This window comes from Cyprinus carpio, chromosome A19 (assembly GCF_018340385.1).
Source record: "Cyprinus carpio isolate SPL01 chromosome A19, ASM1834038v1, whole genome shotgun sequence".
Classification (NCBI taxonomy): Eukaryota; Metazoa; Chordata; class Actinopteri; order Cypriniformes; family Cyprinidae; genus Cyprinus; species Cyprinus carpio.
Window position 1 is genome coordinate 2,988,745 of NC_056590.1, and position 21,497 is coordinate 3,010,241.

A 21,497-nucleotide genomic window follows, 5' to 3' on the forward strand; every position below is an offset into this window, starting at 1 on the left:
ATGTTAAAATGTATTAGTCTAGAAATTATGGTCTATTGTTTAGAGGTCATAGCATAGAATTGGCAAGGAACTAGATGGAAATAAGACTTACAGTATTTTATTTATTTATTTATTTTTGATAATCTGCCACAGTAATCATAAAAAATAAATAAAGAATAAAATAAAAGTTAATGGTGTTTTACTTCTACAAGTGTTCACTTCACCTGGAAGCTGCAGTGAATTATAATGGTACTTTTTTTTTGAGGGGGGGTTGAAAAAATTTTAGAAAGTAGCATGTTTTCCAGTGAGTCTATTTGGTGGAATTTCTACTTTAACCAAACAAAAAAGGACATTTCTTCCGATTCATCTGAAGTCACTGTAGTTCTTATCAGCTTGAGCCAGTCTGGCCATTCTCTTCTGACCTCGGGCATCAACAAGGCATTTCCATTTAATTTTGAACTGCTGCTCATTGTATATTTGCTCTTTTTCTGATCATTCACTGTAAACCTATGGTGGTTGTGTCATTTTTTATTTTTATTTTAATAAAATAAAAAAATAAATCCCAGCAGACCAGCCTGTCTGACACCAAAAATTGTGCCACTTTCAAAGTCACTGAAATCACCTCCTTCCCCATTCTGATGCTTGGTTCGAACAACAGCAGATCATCTGACCATGTCCATGGAATGACAGATATAGATGAAAATACTGCATGTAACTCAAGAGCATAGTATATTAGTATTTTTCTTACACCGATCATTTGAACTTAAGACATTGATTCATCAACTTCTTTAGATTATGTTTGTGTGAGGGTTTTGAAGCATCAACTATGGAGGTCCAGTACACTTGCATTATTTGGACTTACAAAGAGGGAATATATTTCTAAAGTAAGAAGGTCATACATCTGGGACAGTGTCAGGATAATTGAGTGAATGATGAAAGTCTTTTAACTTATTAGGTGGAGTATCCCTTTAATTACCTATTGTAAAATAACTTTGAGCTTGGGAAGGGCACTACATAATTACAACATCACCTTTTTTTATCACAACACCCCACAATTATAAATTCCTTGTTGTGACTTGTTGGGACATGCCTCTGTGTTTCTACATTGTTCCTCCGTTGCTTTAATATGGGAATAACATACAACACTGACTTAAGATGGTGAACCTATCTAGCTGAACTAGTGGATTTTGCCACATTTTTAAAATAATAAGAATCAAATGAAAAGCAAATTTGCAATTTTCTTTCACTGTGTCTGAGTTGATGTTATTCTCTGACGCTGATCTCACAGGTCTGTTGTTCACCTGTGTGTGTTTGTGTTTGTGTGTGTGTGTGTGTGTGTGTGTTTGTCTTTGCATCTGTTTTAGTGAATAAGTCATAGTTTGGCCCTGTGGCTCTTCCAAGAAAAGCTGTCATAAAGCATTTCTGTTTTAGGGATTAAAGTCATGACGATGAGTTCTCTGAACTGCAAACCAAGCACACACACAGAGATATCATTGAGGGCCTTTGGAAAGAGTTACTTGAATTTGATTCATTTCTCAAAATATTTATATCTGACAGTTGTGTGTCTGCATGGTAGGGTTGGGCCGATAGACGATGCCATCGACCATCTGGCATCGTGATCCCCCCCCCCCACCTTTGAATGCATGACCGCTTTTTAGTTTCAGTATCACTTTTGATCGCATCCACGAAGACAGCATCACTGATTATAATGAGTTCTATTGATTGATCTTTATATAATGAATCTCTATTATAAATCAGTGGTTCTATAGTATTTTGTCGTGCTGTGCCACTCGCATGTGTAGACACTGTGTTAGGAATCATTAGTTGTTTTCCCTTAAAAGGATTCATGCTTTGGGCACACCCCCTAACTCCAAAAAAGAACATTGTTTTGTGTATTTGGTGTAATGCAATGTGTTTATGCAGTTTAAGGTTAAACACACAGGTTCCACATGCTGTACATTATTGTTGCTCCTCTATGCCCCACCTTTCTGAAACGTGTCAATTCTTACAAAGCTCGTCATTTGGAAAGAGCGAGGTATGCTCTGATTGGCCAGCTATCCAGTGCATTGTGATTGGCCGAATTCCTCAAGCATGTGATGGAACTGTTACGCTCCTTAACATACTATGCTGAGACTCAGTCCAGCTGCTCTGCTCGTGCACATCCCATCATCAGTTCTATTTCAGCAGTTCAGTCAATGTACTGTTAGGAGTAACTGAATATTGGTTTATTTTGCTTCAGAGGGAGTGTAAGGCACATTTATAAACCGAATAACTTGTGTAATTTGTGGATTAGTGCGTACTGGAGACGCGAACCGTTTCAAACTATTCAGATCTATTTGGTGAACTGGTTTGACCAGTTCACTAAGAATATCCGGTTAAATAGAAAGATTTGTTTGTGATCCAGACATCACTAGATGAGACAAAACAAATAAAACCCATTACAAATGAGGCATTTGTTGCATCCAGTGGGGACATAATTACTGATTATAATGACTTATACTGTCTTTTTATGCGTTGTGTTATGTATTGCGCTGCGTAAACATAAAACCATGTCTGCATTTGTGATCTGAGAAACAGCAAGCCTACTCTACTACTCAAAACTAACGTTACTGGTTCAGGAAATAGTCCTCATCCTCCATAAAATGCGCAGCACACATCTGAATATTTGGGTTGAACTGTTCTGGAATAGTGTTGAAGTACAACTTAACCACTGATTTCTAGTCGTGTCCTCTTTTGGAAGGCCAAACAAAGTAGTTTCGCTTTCAAAAACGAAACACACATGGTGCCGGTGGTAACAGAGAGAATAAAAGTTACACACATTTGGGCGGCATTATGCAAATCTTCCCACATAGTGACACAGAGATGTGGGGGCGTGTTAGAATGAGCTGTTTTAGGGGGGTGTGGTTGACTCTTAAATTTTATAAAGAATATCTCTTTGGATTTGAGACTTTAGTCTTTGCAACTTTACAGATCTTGTTTATGCACCAAGAGCTTGTAACACTCCAAAGAGAAATGAAAAATTTAAATCGCATCATATGACCCCTTTAAGATGGAAAAAGTCGCTGCTTTATCTCAGACAAACAAAGAAAATCAAATTTATGATCAGACAATAAGTAAAAGGACCTTTGTTTGAAAGTAATCCTATGTTCCACAATCCAAAGAAAAGATCACACTTACCCATACTCAAGCATGCCGTTTTAGTTAGCTTTGTCAATACACCATGGTTGATGGTCTGGGTATGTTTTTTTGGAGGACGAGGATTAGTAGACCAAAAGGACAGTATTGCACTTTGAGAGTGGATTTTATAACTCCGTCGAGATCCACGATGAACATATTTGTGGTGTGGTAGAAAGACAATATCTAGATGAAGATGCAAATCAGGTGGAGGCTCGCCTGCGTGAACACCAAGCTGTAACAGTTCCGCAGTGGTACAACGATGAATCAAAAACACAGGTCGAACAGTTGAGCAGATGATAATCCAAACAGCTGTAATCCATATAGGTAGTTTGAGAATCATCGTAATCACAGCTCAGATGGAGGAGAAAAAGTTAGACAACTAAGGGGTTCAACAACTCCGATAACAACTCCAGATTAAAATTGTATACTAAAACAGTCTGAACAGTGGAGTAAAACATATTAAAATGTTATAAACAAATCCTTCTAGGAACAGTGGCTGCTAACTGCCCTAGCGTTCACTCCCGGAAGTACATTTGTTAGTTTTTTTTTTTTTTTTTTTTTTTATCATTATTCTGGTATAGTAGATACATTTTAGCCACCTTATCTTGAACTGGGGGTGCTTTTTTGTTCATTTTGGAGGGATTTTCGCCTCAAGCCCCCATTAATTTTCAACCCTGGTCAAGGCGCACATAAACATGCATGCAATCGTATGCACACATTACAGAAAGGCCTCTGAAGTGCTGAAGGAAGGTAAATGTAATTTTACGAGAGTAGGGTATATGAATATTCTGTAGTCTTAAAAGTTAAATATTTTCACATTGTGTTAAATAAAAGGGTCAGTGAAACACTGCATGAGAGACTGACCTCATTATGCATGCAAAATAACCTATAGGATGGTGCGTGTCTATAGGCGTTTCAAATACAAAGTTGGAGGAAGCTTGCTGAATGCAAAGCAGAATGCATATATCCAACATGTTGATAATAGAGACTCAGTGGGAAATCTCTAAAAATGAATTGTCCCACTGATATGATCATTTATTTTGCATGTGTTTTCTGCGTTGTCTAAGCACGCTATTCGCCTAAACTGATTTAGCAAATCAAATAAATGTGAATTGATTAAACAAAATCAGTATTACTGACTGCAGTTTGTAGGCCAGTTCGGAGCATTTTGCAGCAAACAACAAATCACTACAATCTGGCATGCTTTGCTGGGACTATATTACTGCCACAATGATCACTGGAAGATGTACAGGTGCTGGTCATATAATTAGAATATCATCAAAAAGTTGATTTGTTTCCCTAATTCCATCCAAAAAGTGAAACTTGTATATTATATTCATTCATTACACACAGACTGATATATTTCAAATGTTTATTTCTTTTAATTTTGATGATTATAACTGACAACTAAGGAAAATCCCAAATTCACTATCTCAGAAAATTAGAATATTACTTAAGACCAATACAAAGAAAGGATTTTTTGAAATCTTGGCCAACTGAAAAGTATGAACATGAAAAGTATGAGCATGTACAGCACTCGATACTTAGTTGGGGCTCCTTTTGCCTAAATTACTGCAGCAATGCGGCGTGGCCGAATTCTTAATTCAGTAATTAAGAAATTTCCATTATTATAACAGTCTTCAATATAAAGTGCCACATCTCTTAGAAACATCTGCAACACCTCAGTCAATGTCACTAATGATTTGTTTTGCATTCTTAATGTCTTTCCACTTTAATGTACTTTCTCTGTTCACAAAATTTAATATGAATAATCACATATAGTCCAGCTGTAATTGATTGATTGCCCATTGTTGCCATTGTTTTGTCACAACTATTCACTATGGTTTGCTAAATAACTTTGCCAGTGGTGACAGATATTTATATTTGCATGAGAGTAAATATAGCATTTTGACAAAGAACCATAGACGCAGATATTTTCCAGAATAATGGTTTGCTAGTTGTTGCACATATTTGTATGTTAACTGTAGGCTGCAGGTTCTCCAGTGAAGAGCTGCACACTTCTGGCAACCATATTGTTTGCTTGTTTGTTTGCTTTTGCAAGGGTTTAGAAGCTCAGTAGATCTTGTAATTTAAAGTTTGATCTTTGTAGAATTGTTTTCTCTGAAATTCAGATCTTGATGAGGGAAGCGGTGTCAGTTGACTTTGCTCTTTTTCAGTCTGTTGTGTGTGGTGTACTCGGCGTCATTCTGTGGTGAAATGAGCCCTTTTCTCTTGGCAGCAGTGTGTCCTGTAACAACAGCGGTTAGAGTTTCACACTCTGCACTTTTACCCTCTGTCTGAGAGACAACAGAAACTCTTTTTATAGTATTTGTGTTCCAGCGCAGTAATGATATTCCTCAAACGGTAAGTGTCCCAAGTAACCTAGGTGTACTTTCTGTGTTTGGTAAACTTCATACTTTTTTACGATTTAAAAAAAGTGACAGTCTTTCTTAAATCTTTCTTCATACAGAACAGTGACGATTGATCTTTTATTTCTTACATGTAGCCTGTTAAAGGGATGGTTCACCCAAAAATGAAAATCCTGTTATTATTTACTCGCTGTCACAGGCTTTTAGTCTTTCTGTTGTTATTTTCATTATAATGGCCTTTTAATTTTTTTTTTCAGTTTGTTTCCTGTGGTTAATCATTTGATCTGCACAGGTGTCGGTCATTATTTCCCTCATTTGCCCAGTAATTAAGTTGCTCTGTTTTCACCTTTCTTTTGTCTGGTATTGTTCATTTGTAACACGCTGTCTCGCATGCGGCTTTTCTATTTGAAGTTATTTGTTCTATTTTTATTATCATTGTTAAATCATGATAAGTTTCTTTCTTCTATTGAACACAAAATATATTTTTAAGAAGGTTAGTAACCAAACAGTTGAGAGTAGCCATTGATTTCAGTAGCATGGAAAAAATTCTATGGAAGTCAATGGTCGCCATCAACTGTTTGTTTCAGTTCTTTTCATTCTGAATGAATGAGGCTGCTCCAGGCTGCTGTTGTGTCTGATATGGGCTCTTCTGTCCCTCAAAAACAGCAACTTACATTTTTACAGATTCATAAAATAATCAGCACTGAACCACTCAAACTGAAATCATAAGAGATGTTGTTAAAATAAACCTCAGTCACTTGTTTCCAGAGCCATAAACAACAAAAAGCACTGATCACAAAAAAACAAAAAAGTATTTTAGACAAAAAATCTGCTCTATATCATACACTGTGTGCAGAATTATTAGGCAAATGAGTATTTTGACCACATCATCCTCTTTATGCATGTTGTCTTACTCCAAGCTGTATAGGCTCGAAAGCCTACTACCAATTAAGCATATTAGGTGATGTGCATCTCAGTAATGAGAAGGGGTGTGGTTTAATGACATCAACACCCTATATCAGGTGTGCATAATTATTAGGCAACTTCCTTTCCTTTGCAAAATGGGTCAAAAGAAGGACTTGACAGGCTCCGAAAAGTCAAAAATAGTGAGATATCTTGCAGAGGGATGAAGCACTCTTAAAATTGGCCAAGCTTCTGAAGCGTGATCATCGAACAAATCAAGCGTTTCATTCAAAATAGCCAACAGGTCGCAAGAAGCGTTGTGGAAAAACCAAGGCGCAAAATAACTGCCCGTGAACTGAGGAAAAGTCAAGCGTACAGCTGCCAAGATGCCACTTGCCACCAGTTTTGTGCCATATTTCAGAGCTGCAACATCACTGGAGTGCCCAAAAGCACAAGGTGTGCAATACTCAGAGACATGGCCAAGGTAATAGAAAGGCTGAAAAAAACGACCACCACTGAACAAGACACACATGCTGAAACGTCAAAGACTGGGCAAAGAAATATCTCAAGACTGATTTTTCTAAGGTTTTTATGGACTGATGAAATGAGAGAGTCTTGATGGGCCAGATGGATGGGCCCGTGGCTGGATCGGTAAAGGGCAGAGAGCTCCAGTCCGACTCAGACGCCAGCAAGGTGGAGGTGGGTCCTGGTTTGGGCTGCTATCATCAAAGATGAGCTTGTGGGGCCTTTTTCGGGTTGAGGATGGAGTCAAGCTCAACTCCCAGTCCTACTGCCAGTTTCTGGAAGACACCTTCAAGCAGTGGTACAGGAAGAAGTCTGCATCCTCAAGGAAGAAAAACATGATTTTCATGCAGGACAATGCTCCATCACACGCGTCCAAGTACTCCCACAGCGTGGCTGGCAAGAAAGGGTCTAAAAGAAGAAAAACTAATGACTTGGCCTCCTCTGTTCATCCTGATCTGAACCCCATAGAGAACCTGTGGTCCATCATGAAATGTGAGATTTACAAGGAGGGAAAACAGTACACCTCTCTGAACAGTGTCTGGGAGGCTGTGGTTGCTGCTGCACGCAATGTTGATGGTGAACAGATCAAAACACTGACAGAATCCATGGATGGCAGGCTTTTGCGAGTGTCCTTGCAAAGAAAGGTGGCTATTTGGTCACTGATTTGTTTTTGTTTTGTTTTTTGAATGTCAGAAATGTATATTTGTGAATGTTGAGATGTTATATTGGTTTCACTGCTGAAAATAAATAATTGAAAATGGGTATATATTTGTTTTTTGTTAAGTTGCCTAATAATTATGCACAGTAATAGTCATCTGCACACACAGATATCCTCCTAAAATAGCTACAACTAAAAACATAACTAAAAACTACTTCCAAAAATATTCAGCTTTGATATTAATGAGTTTTTGGAATCATTGAGAACATGGTTGTTGTTCAATAATAAACTATTTCCTCAAAAATACAACTTGCCTAATAATTCTGCACTCCCTGTAGAGAGTAATTTTGTGCTGCTTAGTTTTAATAAATGCCCTTTTTACAAAATGACTCGAATTGCACTAAGAATCTTGACATACAGGAGTTCTTGTATTCTTTTAGAATTAAACCCACGACCTTGACATTGCATGCTCTTGTATTTCAGAATTGTTGTGTTCCTGTAGATCAACAGAATTTTGGTTTTCTTTAGCATGAACCTTTTAAGTGTATGCCATGCAAGCTCAAGTGCAAAACTAGTTTGTTCAGATCAGCCCTAAGTATGAGAAAATCATAAGAGCAAGTGCATGATCTACCAAACACCAATAATAACTTGAGCAGTTTAGTTTTCAGTACTTCTGCTGTGCCCAGTGTTTAATGCATATCCTTATTTGCCCTCTTCTGATGAAGATTGTTTTCATGCATTATGTAAGCGTAACTCTCTCATTCTTCATGTCTCCTCAGCCTCTGCTGCTCCAAACCACTCTGGAACGACTCCGATATCACAAAGAACAAGGTAGGCCAAATTCATTCTGAGCCACAGAACAGTGGTGTTGTCAGAATTACTGCATTAATTCTGCTGTGTTCTTATTTGTTGTTCTTCTTTTGACTTTGTGTCAGATATCAGCGAGTCCGTGGATGACAACAGCATGAAGTTGAAGGCCTAATATACAGCAGTATGTCAGGTAATGTAAAAAAAAACTTCTGCATAGGCGGCTCCCATCTAAGGCAGAATCCCATCAGTTTTTTTGGCATTCCACCATCTTTGATTTAAAGAGAAAGGAATTATTGGCATCTCGTTAGTCTCTCTGTTCTGTTTCATGTGACTAAAGTATGTTCCAGGTTAGTTTGTTCCAGAACATTCATTCTGAGTCATTGTACAGTGTTGACATATTTGTTATCCTGTTGCTACAGTAAAGTAATACAGGATCATGCTTCTCAGCTTGTTTTGGGTATGTAGCTACGTACAGTTAATCATTTGGCCTGCAGTTGCCCTATTCAAAATAAGTATATTAATGAACATTTGAATCAAAATCAATATTGGGAAATACATTTGGGGAAATAATCAACTATTGTAACAAATATTAAATCAAATATTATTGTCGTAGTTGTGCAACAATATAAGAAGCACACAAAGGACACACACACAAAAAGGAAAAAAAAAGAGTCAACTATTAATTCCATTTATTTTTGAAAAAACAAAAAGAGGCAGCACTGAAGGCATTGCCTCAGATGGCACATTCACTCAGACATTCACAGAGGCTGCATTCAAATCTGCATACTTCCCTACTATATATATAGTAGGCAAAAAGCAGTAGGTGAACAAATAAGTATGTCAGAATCCTTAGTATTCGGGAAAGAGTAGGCGAGAATTACCTGCATGGTGTAGTAATTCTCACGAGATTCGGACGAGCGTTGCATCTGAATATGCATACATACCTACTACATACAGTAGTAGGAGAATAGAGTACAGGAAGAGAGTAGTATGTCCAAAGTATTCATAAAGGAGTAGGCGAGAGATCCCCGGATGTCCTACTGCTTCAGCCCAGATTCTGAAGTGCTCATCGATGGACACTTTTCTATCCCAGGAGGCCACGGGAAAGAATACGCCATCATCAAACGTGACGGAGAACAGCGATGAAGGTGTTTACTAATGTGAGTATTACAAAGCAAAAACACAGTTCCTTGTGTTAAAATCACATTTGTTGAACTACTCTAGAGTAAACTGTTGAATTGCTGTTGTAAAGATGCTAAATAGTGTAGTATATTTGTGATTCTGCTGTAAAAACACATTTTATTATGTATAGCGAACAGGGGAGCTCCAGTAAGCACATGCATGTCTCCAAAATGGATTTACAAACACCATACACATCTTAAAGACACTTACTAAATGTCTATTTGACATCTGACTGGAAAATCTTTGATTAGAATTGCAGATGAGCACATCTCATAGACGTCTGAGTGATGTATGTGTGCTGTTATGTACTGTAGAATTCACTGTTGTCAACACTGCTTTAGATGAATGTAAGTAATGTTAATAAACAAATCTACATAAAGTAACTAAACATAAGTTATCTATTTCATTTGTCCATTAGTATTGGTGATAAAATGAGAAGCATTTGTGTTGGATAAAAGTGAGTGAACACATCAGCAACTACCTCAACATGTAAATGCAGTATTGAGCAGATAAATCACAGAGTAAACTTGACCCTTCTCTGGATGTTACAGGGACAGATGAGAGATGAGGCACACGTGTGTTTATCTGGTGAAGAGTGACTGATGAAGGAATGCTGCCATCAAAGGCTTTGAGTGAGTATACTATAGAAATTAATAAAATATCTTTTTAAACCTTAAGTTGTAGTTTATTAAACCTGAAACAAAAATATAAAGTAAGATCATTTTGTTACTTTTGTTATTGCAGTAGGATGTGGGATTCACCGCCTGTAAATATCTGATTATTAGAATAATAAGTTTGAATAAAGCTTTGTTTCATGTGTTGTTGATTTGTATATGTATGTATTTATTGTGATGGTTACTTTTATTCATTCTTTTAGTCATTTATTCATGTCTCCTGTGGTTGTCAGAAAATAAAATATAATTATTTAATTAACTTATGCATTAATTCTTTCCTTGGCTGCATTTGTCTAGTGTGTAGTCATGCATTGCTATGGCATATGGCAAAACAAATTACATTTAGCGTGTTTTACACAATTTTCATTAAAAAAAAATATATATATTATATATTTACACAACACACACACACACACACACATAACAAAAAAAAAAAAAAAAAAAAACAAGCTCAGGGAAAGATGGTTGTATCTTTAACAATGAAAAATCATAATGACAAAAAAACAAAACAAAAAAAAAATCAGAAAACATAAATATAATGGGTTTGCGTATATCATAGAATGAGATTATGTACACAGAAAAAAGCACAGTGACAAGGTCAAATATATTTGAATAATCATAATACTCATATAATCATAATGCATCAAAAAATTGCAGTTGTTGTTTTTGTTATTTGTATGCCTGAGGGATGAAATCACAACATAAAAGGGCAGCTGTGTCTTCAACAAGACCACAAAATGAGCAAATTTCATCAACATCAAAATATGTACAGATAAATGAATTAAACCTGTCGCTCATATCTTTTAAATTGTTGTGCTTGTTATAATGTTGTAAGTTCATGATAACGTCAACATGGCAGATGATGTCCTGATCGCATTCATACTTAATGCGACCTGGCTATAGAGTACGGACTCTTTTAGTGTAAGTACTTATTGAAATTAAAGGGATAGTTATCCCAAAAATGAAAATTTGATGTTTATCTGCTTACCCCCAGGGCATCCAAGATGTAGGTGACTTTGTTTCTTCAGAAGAACACAAACTGAGATTTTTAACTCAAACCACAGTCTGTCAGTTATATAATGTAAGTGGATGGGAATCACGGCTTTGAGAGTCATAAAACATACACAAACAAAACCAAATTAAACCCTGCAGCTCATGACGATACATTGATGTGTAAAGACACAAAACGATCGGTCTGTGCAAGAAACTGAACAGTATTTTTGGGTGAACTATCTCTTTAAGTACCTACTCATTGAGTATGCGGTTTGAAATGCAGCCAGAGATATGCTGATTGCTGGCATTCTCATCCTGTGATGTACATTGTGATCTGTGATTGTGCCATCACATTGATAACTCTGACCACATGATCCTGGACGACAAGATTACCAATAAGAGCAAAAGCAAGTCTTTTTTATTTTAATTTTTTTGCCTTGCTGTCTTCAGGGCTCAATAATAAGTGTTTGTTTATGTTTTTTTTTTTTTCTAACCAAATCAGATAGCTACAATTTTTACTTGTGGCCATATTTTCAGCGCTCATACTGAGATAATAATAAAAAATAAATATATAAATTAAAGATGCAAACACCGTTGAAAGGGCCCTCACACCCGGAGACACCTCCACCCAGTGTCCTCAGGAAAACAGTGAACGGTGGGCAATATGCATTTAAAGGGTTACTCCACCCAAAAATGAAATTTTGTCATTAATCACTTTACCCCCATGTCGTTCCAAACCCGTAAATGCTTTAATTTAAGATATTTTGGATGAAAACAGGGAGGATTGTGACTGTCCCATAGACTGCCAAGTAAGTAACAGTGTCAAGGTCCAGGAAAGTATGAAAAGCATAATCAGAATAGTCCATCTGCCATCAGTGATTCAACCGTAACGTTATGAAGCGACGAGAATACTTTTTGTACACAAAGAAAACAAAAATAATGACTTTATTCAACAATTCCTCTCCTCTGTGTCTCTCCAAATCAGCGTAGTGCCATTTTGACGCACTTCTGTATCAGCCGCGCCACAAGGATACGTTTTTTATGTGTATTTACGCTTTGGTTTGAAAGACAACAGTACAGCGCTGCTGACACAGAAGACCGTAAGTCGCCTGTGTACTGCTCAGATTTGTCAAAATGGCACTACGCTGATTTGGAGAGATACAGAGGAGAGGAATTGTTGAATAAAGTCATTATTTTTGTTTTCTTCGTGTACAAAAAGTATTCTCATCACTTCATAACGTTAAGGTTGAATCACTGATGGCAGGTGGACTATTCTGACGATGCTTTTCATACTTTTCCGGACCTTGATAGTTTATTATTTATTTGACAGTCTATGGGACAGTCTCAAGCCTCCCTGTTTTCATCCAAAATATCTTAAATTGTGTTCTGAAGCAAACGAAACTTTCAAGGGTTTGAAACGACATGGGGGTAAGTGATTAATGACAACATTTTCATTTTGGGATGGAGTAATCCTTTAAAGTGGTGAATATAGGAGGAATATGTCAAAGTCATTTATATGTGCCAGACTTCGCGCTGCCAGTAGATGCCACTATGACTAACAGAATACTGGCATGTAAATGTATTCAGGTCAGGATTTTTATGTGAAGTTTGGTTCAGATTGAACATGGTATGCTTGAGTTAGTGTAAAACATGACACATCTTGTTGCCAAGAGGTGGCGCTATAAATTATAACTTATTATTGGCATGTAGATGTTTTCAGACCGGGACTCTTACCAAACCTGTGAAGTTTGGGGCAGATTGGACTTTGCATGTTTAAGTTAGTGTGAAATAAGTGATTTCCTGTTGCCAACAGGTGCCAGATCGGACATTGTATGGTTGTTACAACAACTTCCATGAACAACGTTTTCAATCTGCACCAAACTTCACACGTCTGATAAAAGTCCTGGCCTGAAGACATCTACATGCCCACATTCAGTTATAGTCATGGTGGTAGCAGGAAGTTTGATGAAGCATAAATGACTTTGAAATATCCCTGCTATATTTACCACTTTAAATGCATAAAACCCACCATTCACTGTTTTCCTAAAGCCCCCAGGTGGAGGTGGCTCCAGGTGCAAGGGCCCTTTCAACGCTTCTTTTAAATCTGTATTTTTGATCAAATAAATGCAGCCTAGATGAGCATAAAAGACTTCTTTAAAAAATCATACTGATCCAAAACATTACAGTTTATATATATATATATATCAGTCTCAGATTTCTTCTGAGTTTTCTATAACACATAGACGGTGCAGCTGAATTGACCTCAAACCTCTCTCACACTGGCCCCGGGCACTCAGACCATCCTTATTGTCGAGTCTTGATGTTGCTGTTTCCCAAACTGTGTGTTTGCAAGCTGTTTCTCTATGCCTTTCTTTAAATGTCTTTATAATAAAGTATAATGTGCCTCTCCCATTTATTTTAGAGCAAGCAGACAAATGCACCTCCCGCTGGAAAGATGATCCCATGCAAAATGGTACAGTAACACCCTCCATCATCCATTTATCTACATCTATCTCTTTCTTTCTTGTGAAGTGCTGCTATAGTGGGTGTTTCGTTAGGGAATACAGATCATCATGTCAGAGATGGAAGAGTGTTAACCTCATTTTACTTACTAATGTGACATTTCTGAGTCAATTAGTACATTCAACTAGAAAAAAATAAAATGTTAGGACGTACTTTTATTAGGACTACATTTTATTCATCTGCAGTTGACTCGATGGAAAAAAGTGGCTGTTGCATACCAGTTATGTGTGAGTTTGCTGAAACAATGATATTCGGCTATTGGCTAACATGACAGAATCAAAGAAAGTAACATCAGTGGTAAAAGAAAGTCAACAAAGAGCAAGGTTCAGTATTGTATTTGTTTTCTTTTCACAGTGCAATGACTGTGGTCAGAATTATCCTATTTCAGTTGTTGTTACTGGTCATTTGTGTTATTCACTCAAGGTTTAATAGTTCACACATTTTGATCAAATTTAAGGGCATAAAAAGATTATACTAGATTGTATATACTAGACTGTTTTAAACTCATTATTATCTTATCTGCAAAATGCAATATTGTTTGACCTCTAATGCTTATGATTTAATATATTGGTACATAAACCAATTTGAAAATGTATATATTGGAGAGACATGTCTTGAGTATTTTAAACCCAGGCTACTTAAATTAAATAAAATAATGTGAAAAACATGATTATTTTGAAATTATGTGGGTTTTTGTATACATTGCTTTCATAGTGGCCTATATTAGTCACCTTCAAGTCACTTTTATTTATTATATAGCACTTTATGCAATACAGATTGTTCAGTGCTATAGAGGTCATCTCTAGTTGCTGATCCACAATCTGATCTGGATACAGACTGGATCTGGTGGCTACACTGACCTCGGAATAAGAATTAAACAGACTTATATTAGCGTAGATGCCATTCTTCATACGATGTAGTGAGTACATTGGGAGTTATGGGAAGTGTTCCCGGTTCCAGTTGACCTAATTAATGCAGCCTAACAATCCTTTAATGGATTTAAATGATAGAAATGTGATAGTGTGTTATGTGTATGCCAGGTTAAAGAGATGGGTCTTTAATCAGAAGTTTATTAAGCTGGAGTTCAGGCAGCTGGAGTTTGTTTATTAAGTGCACAGAGCAACCACTCAATAAAGCATTACAATAATCTAACCTTGAAGTCATGAACACATGAATTAACATTTCTGCATTTTTGAGATTGAGAGCATACAGTAGGTTGTAATTTAGACATTTTTGAGAGGAAAAAATGTGGTTTTACAAATGCTAGAAACATGACTTTCAAAAGAAAGATTGCTATCAAATAGCACACCTAACTGATGACGAAGAATTGACAGCTCAGCCTTTAAGTGTTAGTGTTCTAGATTATTACATGCAGAGGTTTTTGGTCCAATAATTAACACCTCTGTTTTTTCAGAATTTAGCAGTAGGAAATTACTTCATTCATTCATTCATTCATTTATTCACTTTATTTATAGAGCACTTTACAACTGCACCTGCAGACCAAAGTGCTGTACAATCAAAAAACACTTCATTAAAACACACAACTTAAAACAAGACACATCCTATTAAACAACAAAGACTAGCCCACCCTCTCAAAGGCTAAAGACAAAAAAGACAAGGCAAAAGCATTTAAAGATGAGACCTCTCTAAGTTCCTGAGGTAGACTATTCCAGAGCCTTGGCCTCACAACAGCAAAGGCCTGATCCCCTTTTAACATTAAATAAGTACAAGGGAAAATAAGCAATAACTTATTATTGGATCTTAGAGACCTAGGTGCTTGACGAACAGCACTGAGCTCAGACACAAAAGCAGGGGCCAACTCATGCACTGCTTTAAAAACATACACAAGAGTTTTATATTTTATACTGTAGTTCACTGGTAGCCACTTGAGAGAAGCTAAAATCAGACTTATCATCCAGTTTATTATATCAGCTATGGATTTCACTATGAAGAAATATAGAGCTAAGTGTCATCAGCATAATAGTGAAAGCTAGCACCATTTTTTATATCTCCCAAGGGTGACATGTAAAAAGTGAAAAGCAAAGGTTCTAGAACTGAGCCTTGTGGTACTCCATACTGCACTTGTGAATGATATGATACCTCATCATTCACTGGTACTAATTGATGGCATCAGATAAGTATGATTTGAACCTTGCCAATCCAATTCCACTAATGCCAACATAATTTTGTAGTCTATTCAAAAAAATATTGTGGTCGAGCGCAGCGCTAAAATCCAGTAGCACTAATTGAGAGATACAACCATGATCAGATGATAAGAGGAGGTCATTTGTAACTGTACTATGATATGGTCTAAATCCTGACTGGAAATCCTCACAGATACCACACAGAGAACATAGTTGTGTGGAGACTGCCTTTTCTTGTATTTTTGTCAGAAAAGAGAGATTTGAGATTGTTCTGTAATTAATATTCTCCAGGATCTTTTTTTTTATTAGTTACAGACAGTTTGAAGGTTTTTGGGACAAATCCTAATGACAATGATACTCAGAAGAGGTTCTATGACTTCTGGAAGTACCTCTTAGTGCATCTAATAATAAAACTATAGATAAACTCTTCAAAATAAAGAAAAAAACTACAGTTTTTGGAAACTTAAGTAAAAAAAAAAAAAAAAAAAAAAAATCTGAATTTTATTGCATAGATATAAAATATTAAAGTGGCATCTGCAACAAATGCTGATCAAGCTTTTCTAAGAAATGACTTCTTTTCTGAGCCTCTTTTGACTTGCAACCTGCTTCATAACATTGATGACGCATTAAATCATTGAGCAATACTCTGGAATAGAGTTGCTGCCCTACATTAATCTGGAAATTATTGTTTTATACTGCACTTTTGTAATCTGGCTCTTGAGGGCAGTAAAAGCATATTGCAGCCCAGCTTCAAGTCCAATACAGTCAAAACCATGCCACTGGGAAAATTATGTTTGGAATAGTGCTTGAAAATTGTATTTATTTATTTATTTATTTTCTGTATATACTAAACTGTGTGCAGTATGTGCTTGAGTCTCAAAAATATTCCTATTCATATTCCTTCCCACAATCCAAAAAAAAAAAACGACAAAAAAGAGTTTTTTTTTTTTGTTTTGTCTATTAGAGTGTAGACTGTAATACTGTTCAGTGGATTACCTTAGATCAGCATAATGGCACAACAACATCTACAATGTTTACATGATATTTTTAATAAGCAGATTTATTTCAGGTTGCATTGCTGCACTACTAAAATATGACAAATATTGATGATATTGATGACAGAAGAAGTGTGTGTAATGTCAAATTTATTTGTACAGTTTTTTGTTGTTGTTGGTGGTGGTGGTGGTGTTTTTCACAAAACACATTTCCAAACAGTTTTTTTTTTTAGTATATCTTATCTCCCTGCTTTATAGTTGCATTTAGCAGATTAGAGCTGCTGTGTGATAATATAATTTACACACTGTAAAAATATAAACAATCATGCTAGCAAAATATTGCTTTATGTGAGTACATTGCATATATGCTTGTAAATTTAGATGTACTATGTATCCAACTTTACATATATTTTTGGACTTACATATAGTATAGTTTACATTTAGCATCAATATAAGACATTAAGATTTGCTACTGTATATAGTATATCACCTTACACATATATAACAAAGGATACTCTTATCAGTGGGTTATTTTTAGCAACACATTTACTCTTAAGACCACCTTTTGGTTAACAAACAGGTTTAATGTGTGTCTTTTGTTTTGTTTTTGTTTTTTTGTTTGTTTTTTTCTGAAAGCCTGTGATTATCTGAAAAGATTCTGTATTTTATTTGCTGAATTTCACTGCACAAGGGTGAATGTGGCCGAGGTTTAGTATTATCTCACTGCAAGTTCAACTGAGTTATTGAAGAGAAGAGCCAGTCAAAAGAACAAATCAGACATCACTAATTATATCCAAGATACCCAGAGTGTCACTCTACATCCAGAATTTCCTGCTTCTTCGTTTTTCACATAAAATGTTTTTCCCTTCCCTATTGCTCAACATGGGTCAACACATCAGGAAAAAAAACAAACAAACAAAAAAAAAACAACAACAACCTTGTCTATGGTTTATTCTGATTTTAATGAAGAAATTTCAGAAACATTGTTCCATTGTCACATTGAAGTCGCTCACACGGAGCCTGGGGCCTGGCTAGTGCTCCCCAGCCCATTCCGCTGGCTTGTTCGGACCATCAGACTCGGCAACCCAGTTTGCCAGGTGCCCTCCCACAAGCGGTGGGTTGTGACAAATCCCGTGTCTTGAATCGGGCCCTACACAAGCTCCTGTTCTAGATGCTGATGCAGAGCTGCATTCTGCATCATAACCCAATGATACAATTAAAAAAGTTACAGTGACACTAGTTTATTACTTTGTGTCAGAAGTGCACATCAGTGATGCTAAATCCAACTAATGTGTTTAATTATTTCACATAAAATGAGAAAACACATACTTGTTCAGTCACCACTGCTCCATTTATTTGTAATCACAAAAATGCATAAAACAACTTAGTCCATTTCAGTCCAAAGGCATACATGTATAACACGATAGACAAACATTGATAAACCTGTATGTTTGCGTCAACTTCTTTAGAAAGATGGAGAATATAAATTAATTTTCCACAAAATAATATAATGTGAGGATGTTTGGACGCTGTCATGTTTCACTATAGGCTACTGTTTTCCTTTCAGCTAAATTGTGTGAGGTGTAAGAGCATGTCAGGAGAAGTAGAATAATAATTAGTTACTAATATGAATCACTACATTATAACAAAATCAATACCTTAAAAATTAAAAGAAGAAGGGTTTTTGCGATCATTAATGTAAACTGATATACCCCAAGGAGGATCCAGTAAGCGAATTCAAACAGTTGTACAAAACAGCGCTAATGCAGAGAAAACATGGCCAATTTCATCAGAGATTGTGGAGAGAATAGTGAGAATAGAGAAAAGTCCAGATGTCAGTACATTATTCTTTTCATTGTTTATTTGGCTTAAAAGCAAGAATGTTTTATAATGGACGCTGGCTGGCTGAGGTGTTATGTGGTGGTAAAAAGTTTAGCGATTCTGAATGTATCCAGTCAGGTCAAGGCAGGAGGTTTAGTGGTCTTTGGCGTCTCCCTATGGTTCTGTTTGGTATTGCAGCTTGACTTTTGCTTATTTGGAAAATGTTTATTTAATTGTTGATTGATTGTGGCACTACACATAGCCTACATTGTGAATTATGAAAATTAAAATGTACTTATTCAATGTAAAAAATAAAAATCAATAAATAAGGGTAGGGGGCTTGAGTATCGGTACTTGGTTTTTTTTTTACACTTCAAGCACTGTACAGGATTGGTTTGCAGCGATTGACCTGAAGGATGCGTACTTTCACATCTCAATATTGCCTTGACAGTTTCTTTGGTTTGCTTCAGGGGTTGGGCATAACAGTACAAGGTTGCACATTACCCCCCCCCCCCCCTTCAGGTCAAGTGGGAAAAGAGTGTTCTTTCTCCTGTACAGGGCATCTCTTTTCTCTGTATGGATTTGGACTCTGTCAGAATGACAGCATGTCTCACGAATGAGCATGCCCTGTCAGTGTTGAACTGCCTGAATGCATTCAGGAGAAAAACAGCTGTTCCACCTGGACAGGACCTCGACTGCAGTGGCAGATCAGTTGCCTCGAGTTGCTGGCAACATTGTGACCGTTGCATACATCATCCATCAAAGAGGGTCTACGGTCCTGTCGCAATTCACAACATCTCCTCCTCTGGAGTCAGGCATGGCACCTATCTAGTAGACTTCTGTAGAGCCATGGACTGGGCAACACCTAACACCTTGTGAGGTTTTCCAGTCTCTGGGTTGAGCCAGTTTCTTCTTTTGTGTTGGGTACTTTGGTAATAGTTCCTCCCATTTTCAGACAGGATCTACTGCAGTGACTTATGTCAAATGTAGTACTGTCCAGCCAGTCATATGGTTACTCTCCACGTTACCTCCCATCGGGCAGGATGTGGTCTCCGTAGTGTCCTCCTCCACACAGACTTAGGCACACTTCCCCAGTATAATGCAACTGGTCACGGCTGGAATTGAGAGAGCTGAAGCACTCTTTCTTTACTTTGGGTAAAGCAGCTGTGACCCTCCGCGCTGTGAGTAGTGTCTTTTCAGTCCCGTTTTGGTACAAAAGACTATTCGGCCCATGATGGGGCACTGAGTAGGTTGCGACTTGGGATGCCAGTTGTTACTTGGCATGTGAGAGCTTGCCTACAACTGCATCGCCAATCCCCATAACACAGTTCAGTGGTTGTGGCGTTTTCCATAGGGACCCCTATCGTCAGTGTCAATGAAACGTTGATGTGACTGACTGAAAGGGAACATCTCGGTTACATATGTAACCCAGGACACAGTCTCGGCTCCTTAGCACAAACCTGAATGAGTGGATGCACGCTGCCCTCTTATATACGCGTGTATAGGGGGAATTGCTGGGCATGCAAATTCCACTCATTGGCCTGTTTTTTACTACTCAGAGGTGATTGGGACTCCCAAGTGAGACCCCTAACATCAGTGTTGATGTAACGTCTCCATTCCCTCCTTCACTGAACAAGGGTTACACAAATAATCAAGTTTCTTTTTTTTTTCGTCTTTGTTGGAATTTGTTGGAACTGTTTTTGTAGGTGTTTTCTCTCTTTTATTAAGTTTTAAAAGGCCTTTTAGTTGAAATATTTAAGCCTGGGTTATTCTAAGCCACAGGTAAACAGAATCCTGGGTTATCTTACTTCACACTGTACATTCTTAAGCCCATGTTTATGTTCTTATTTGCATATTTGTCAGTGTCATAGATTGAACAAATGCAGCATGTAACCTGTTGACATAACAGATCTAGCATTGTGCAGCATTGTATTATATATAGCTGACTGTAATATCAAGTTTTTCCAGAATTTACTTTCGATGCGAATAAAACAGACTCACAAGTTTTCTGTCACCATTTGACTTTTTTTTTTCCCACCTCAAATGCTGAAACAACTGTTTATTCAATATGCATTGTTTCCATTAATGACCAAATCATGTGATTATAAGGCATGAAATGTAAATTGCAAGTGTGAAACATATGGAAGGACGATAACCTGGGTTTAAGCACACTGTGAAAAGCCCTGATCTGACAAGGTCAGTGACTTCAGAGATGCCTTTCTTTCATATATGCTGCTAAATATATACACTACAGTTCAAATGTTTGGGGTCAGTATAATCTTTTTTTAATGAGTTTGTTCTGCTCACCAAAGCTGCATCTATTTGATAAAAATACAGTAAAAACAGGAATATTGTGAACTATTATTACATTTTTAGCCTCATTACTCCAAACTCCAGGGTCACCTAATCCCTCGGGAATCATTCTAAAATGCTGAATTAGTGTATCAAACTGCTTTTCAATTATACAAATTTCATTGATTTACACTACAAGCTATTAGAATGGCATCTTTTTGGACATATAAATAACAACATCTGCACCAAATTGCATGTTTTTTTGCTCAGTTTGAGCCTCTAAATAAGATTATTTTTTAGTTCATCTAGTTTAAGCACATTATTCTCCCAGGCAATAAAAGCCTGGTGAGTCAAAAAAAGTTACAAAACATATGCAACCTTTTCTAAGATTTTCTTTTATAATTTATTAAAGGTGCAATAAACTGTCCTGTTTGAAATACCTAGATTTTTTT

At 36.8% G+C, this 21,497-nt stretch overlaps 1 protein-coding gene across 8 annotated transcripts in view; it reads left to right on the top strand.

Moving 5' to 3' along the window:
* Nucleotides 1-21,497, top strand: part of thrb (thyroid hormone receptor beta) — a 122,403-nt gene that overhangs the window by 77,911 nt on the left and 22,995 nt on the right. For 4 of the 8 annotated variants that reach the window (XM_042776062.1, XM_042776060.1, XM_042776067.1 and 1 more), the window contains 5 exons: nucleotides 8,391-8,442; nucleotides 8,547-8,611; nucleotides 9,515-9,581; nucleotides 10,155-10,235; nucleotides 13,693-13,743. In XM_042776062.1, coding sequence (XP_042631996.1) covers nucleotides 10,214-10,235; nucleotides 13,693-13,743 — 73 coding nt within the window. In that variant the 5' untranslated portion in view covers nucleotides 8,391-8,442; nucleotides 8,547-8,611; nucleotides 9,515-9,581; nucleotides 10,155-10,213. Of the gene's footprint in view, nucleotides 1-8,390; nucleotides 8,443-8,546; nucleotides 8,612-9,514; nucleotides 9,582-10,045; nucleotides 10,061-10,154; nucleotides 10,236-13,692; nucleotides 13,744-21,497 lie in introns of those variants that run through there. The other 4 variants (XM_042776064.1, XM_042776065.1, XM_042776061.1 and 1 more) reach the window with 3 other exon arrangements.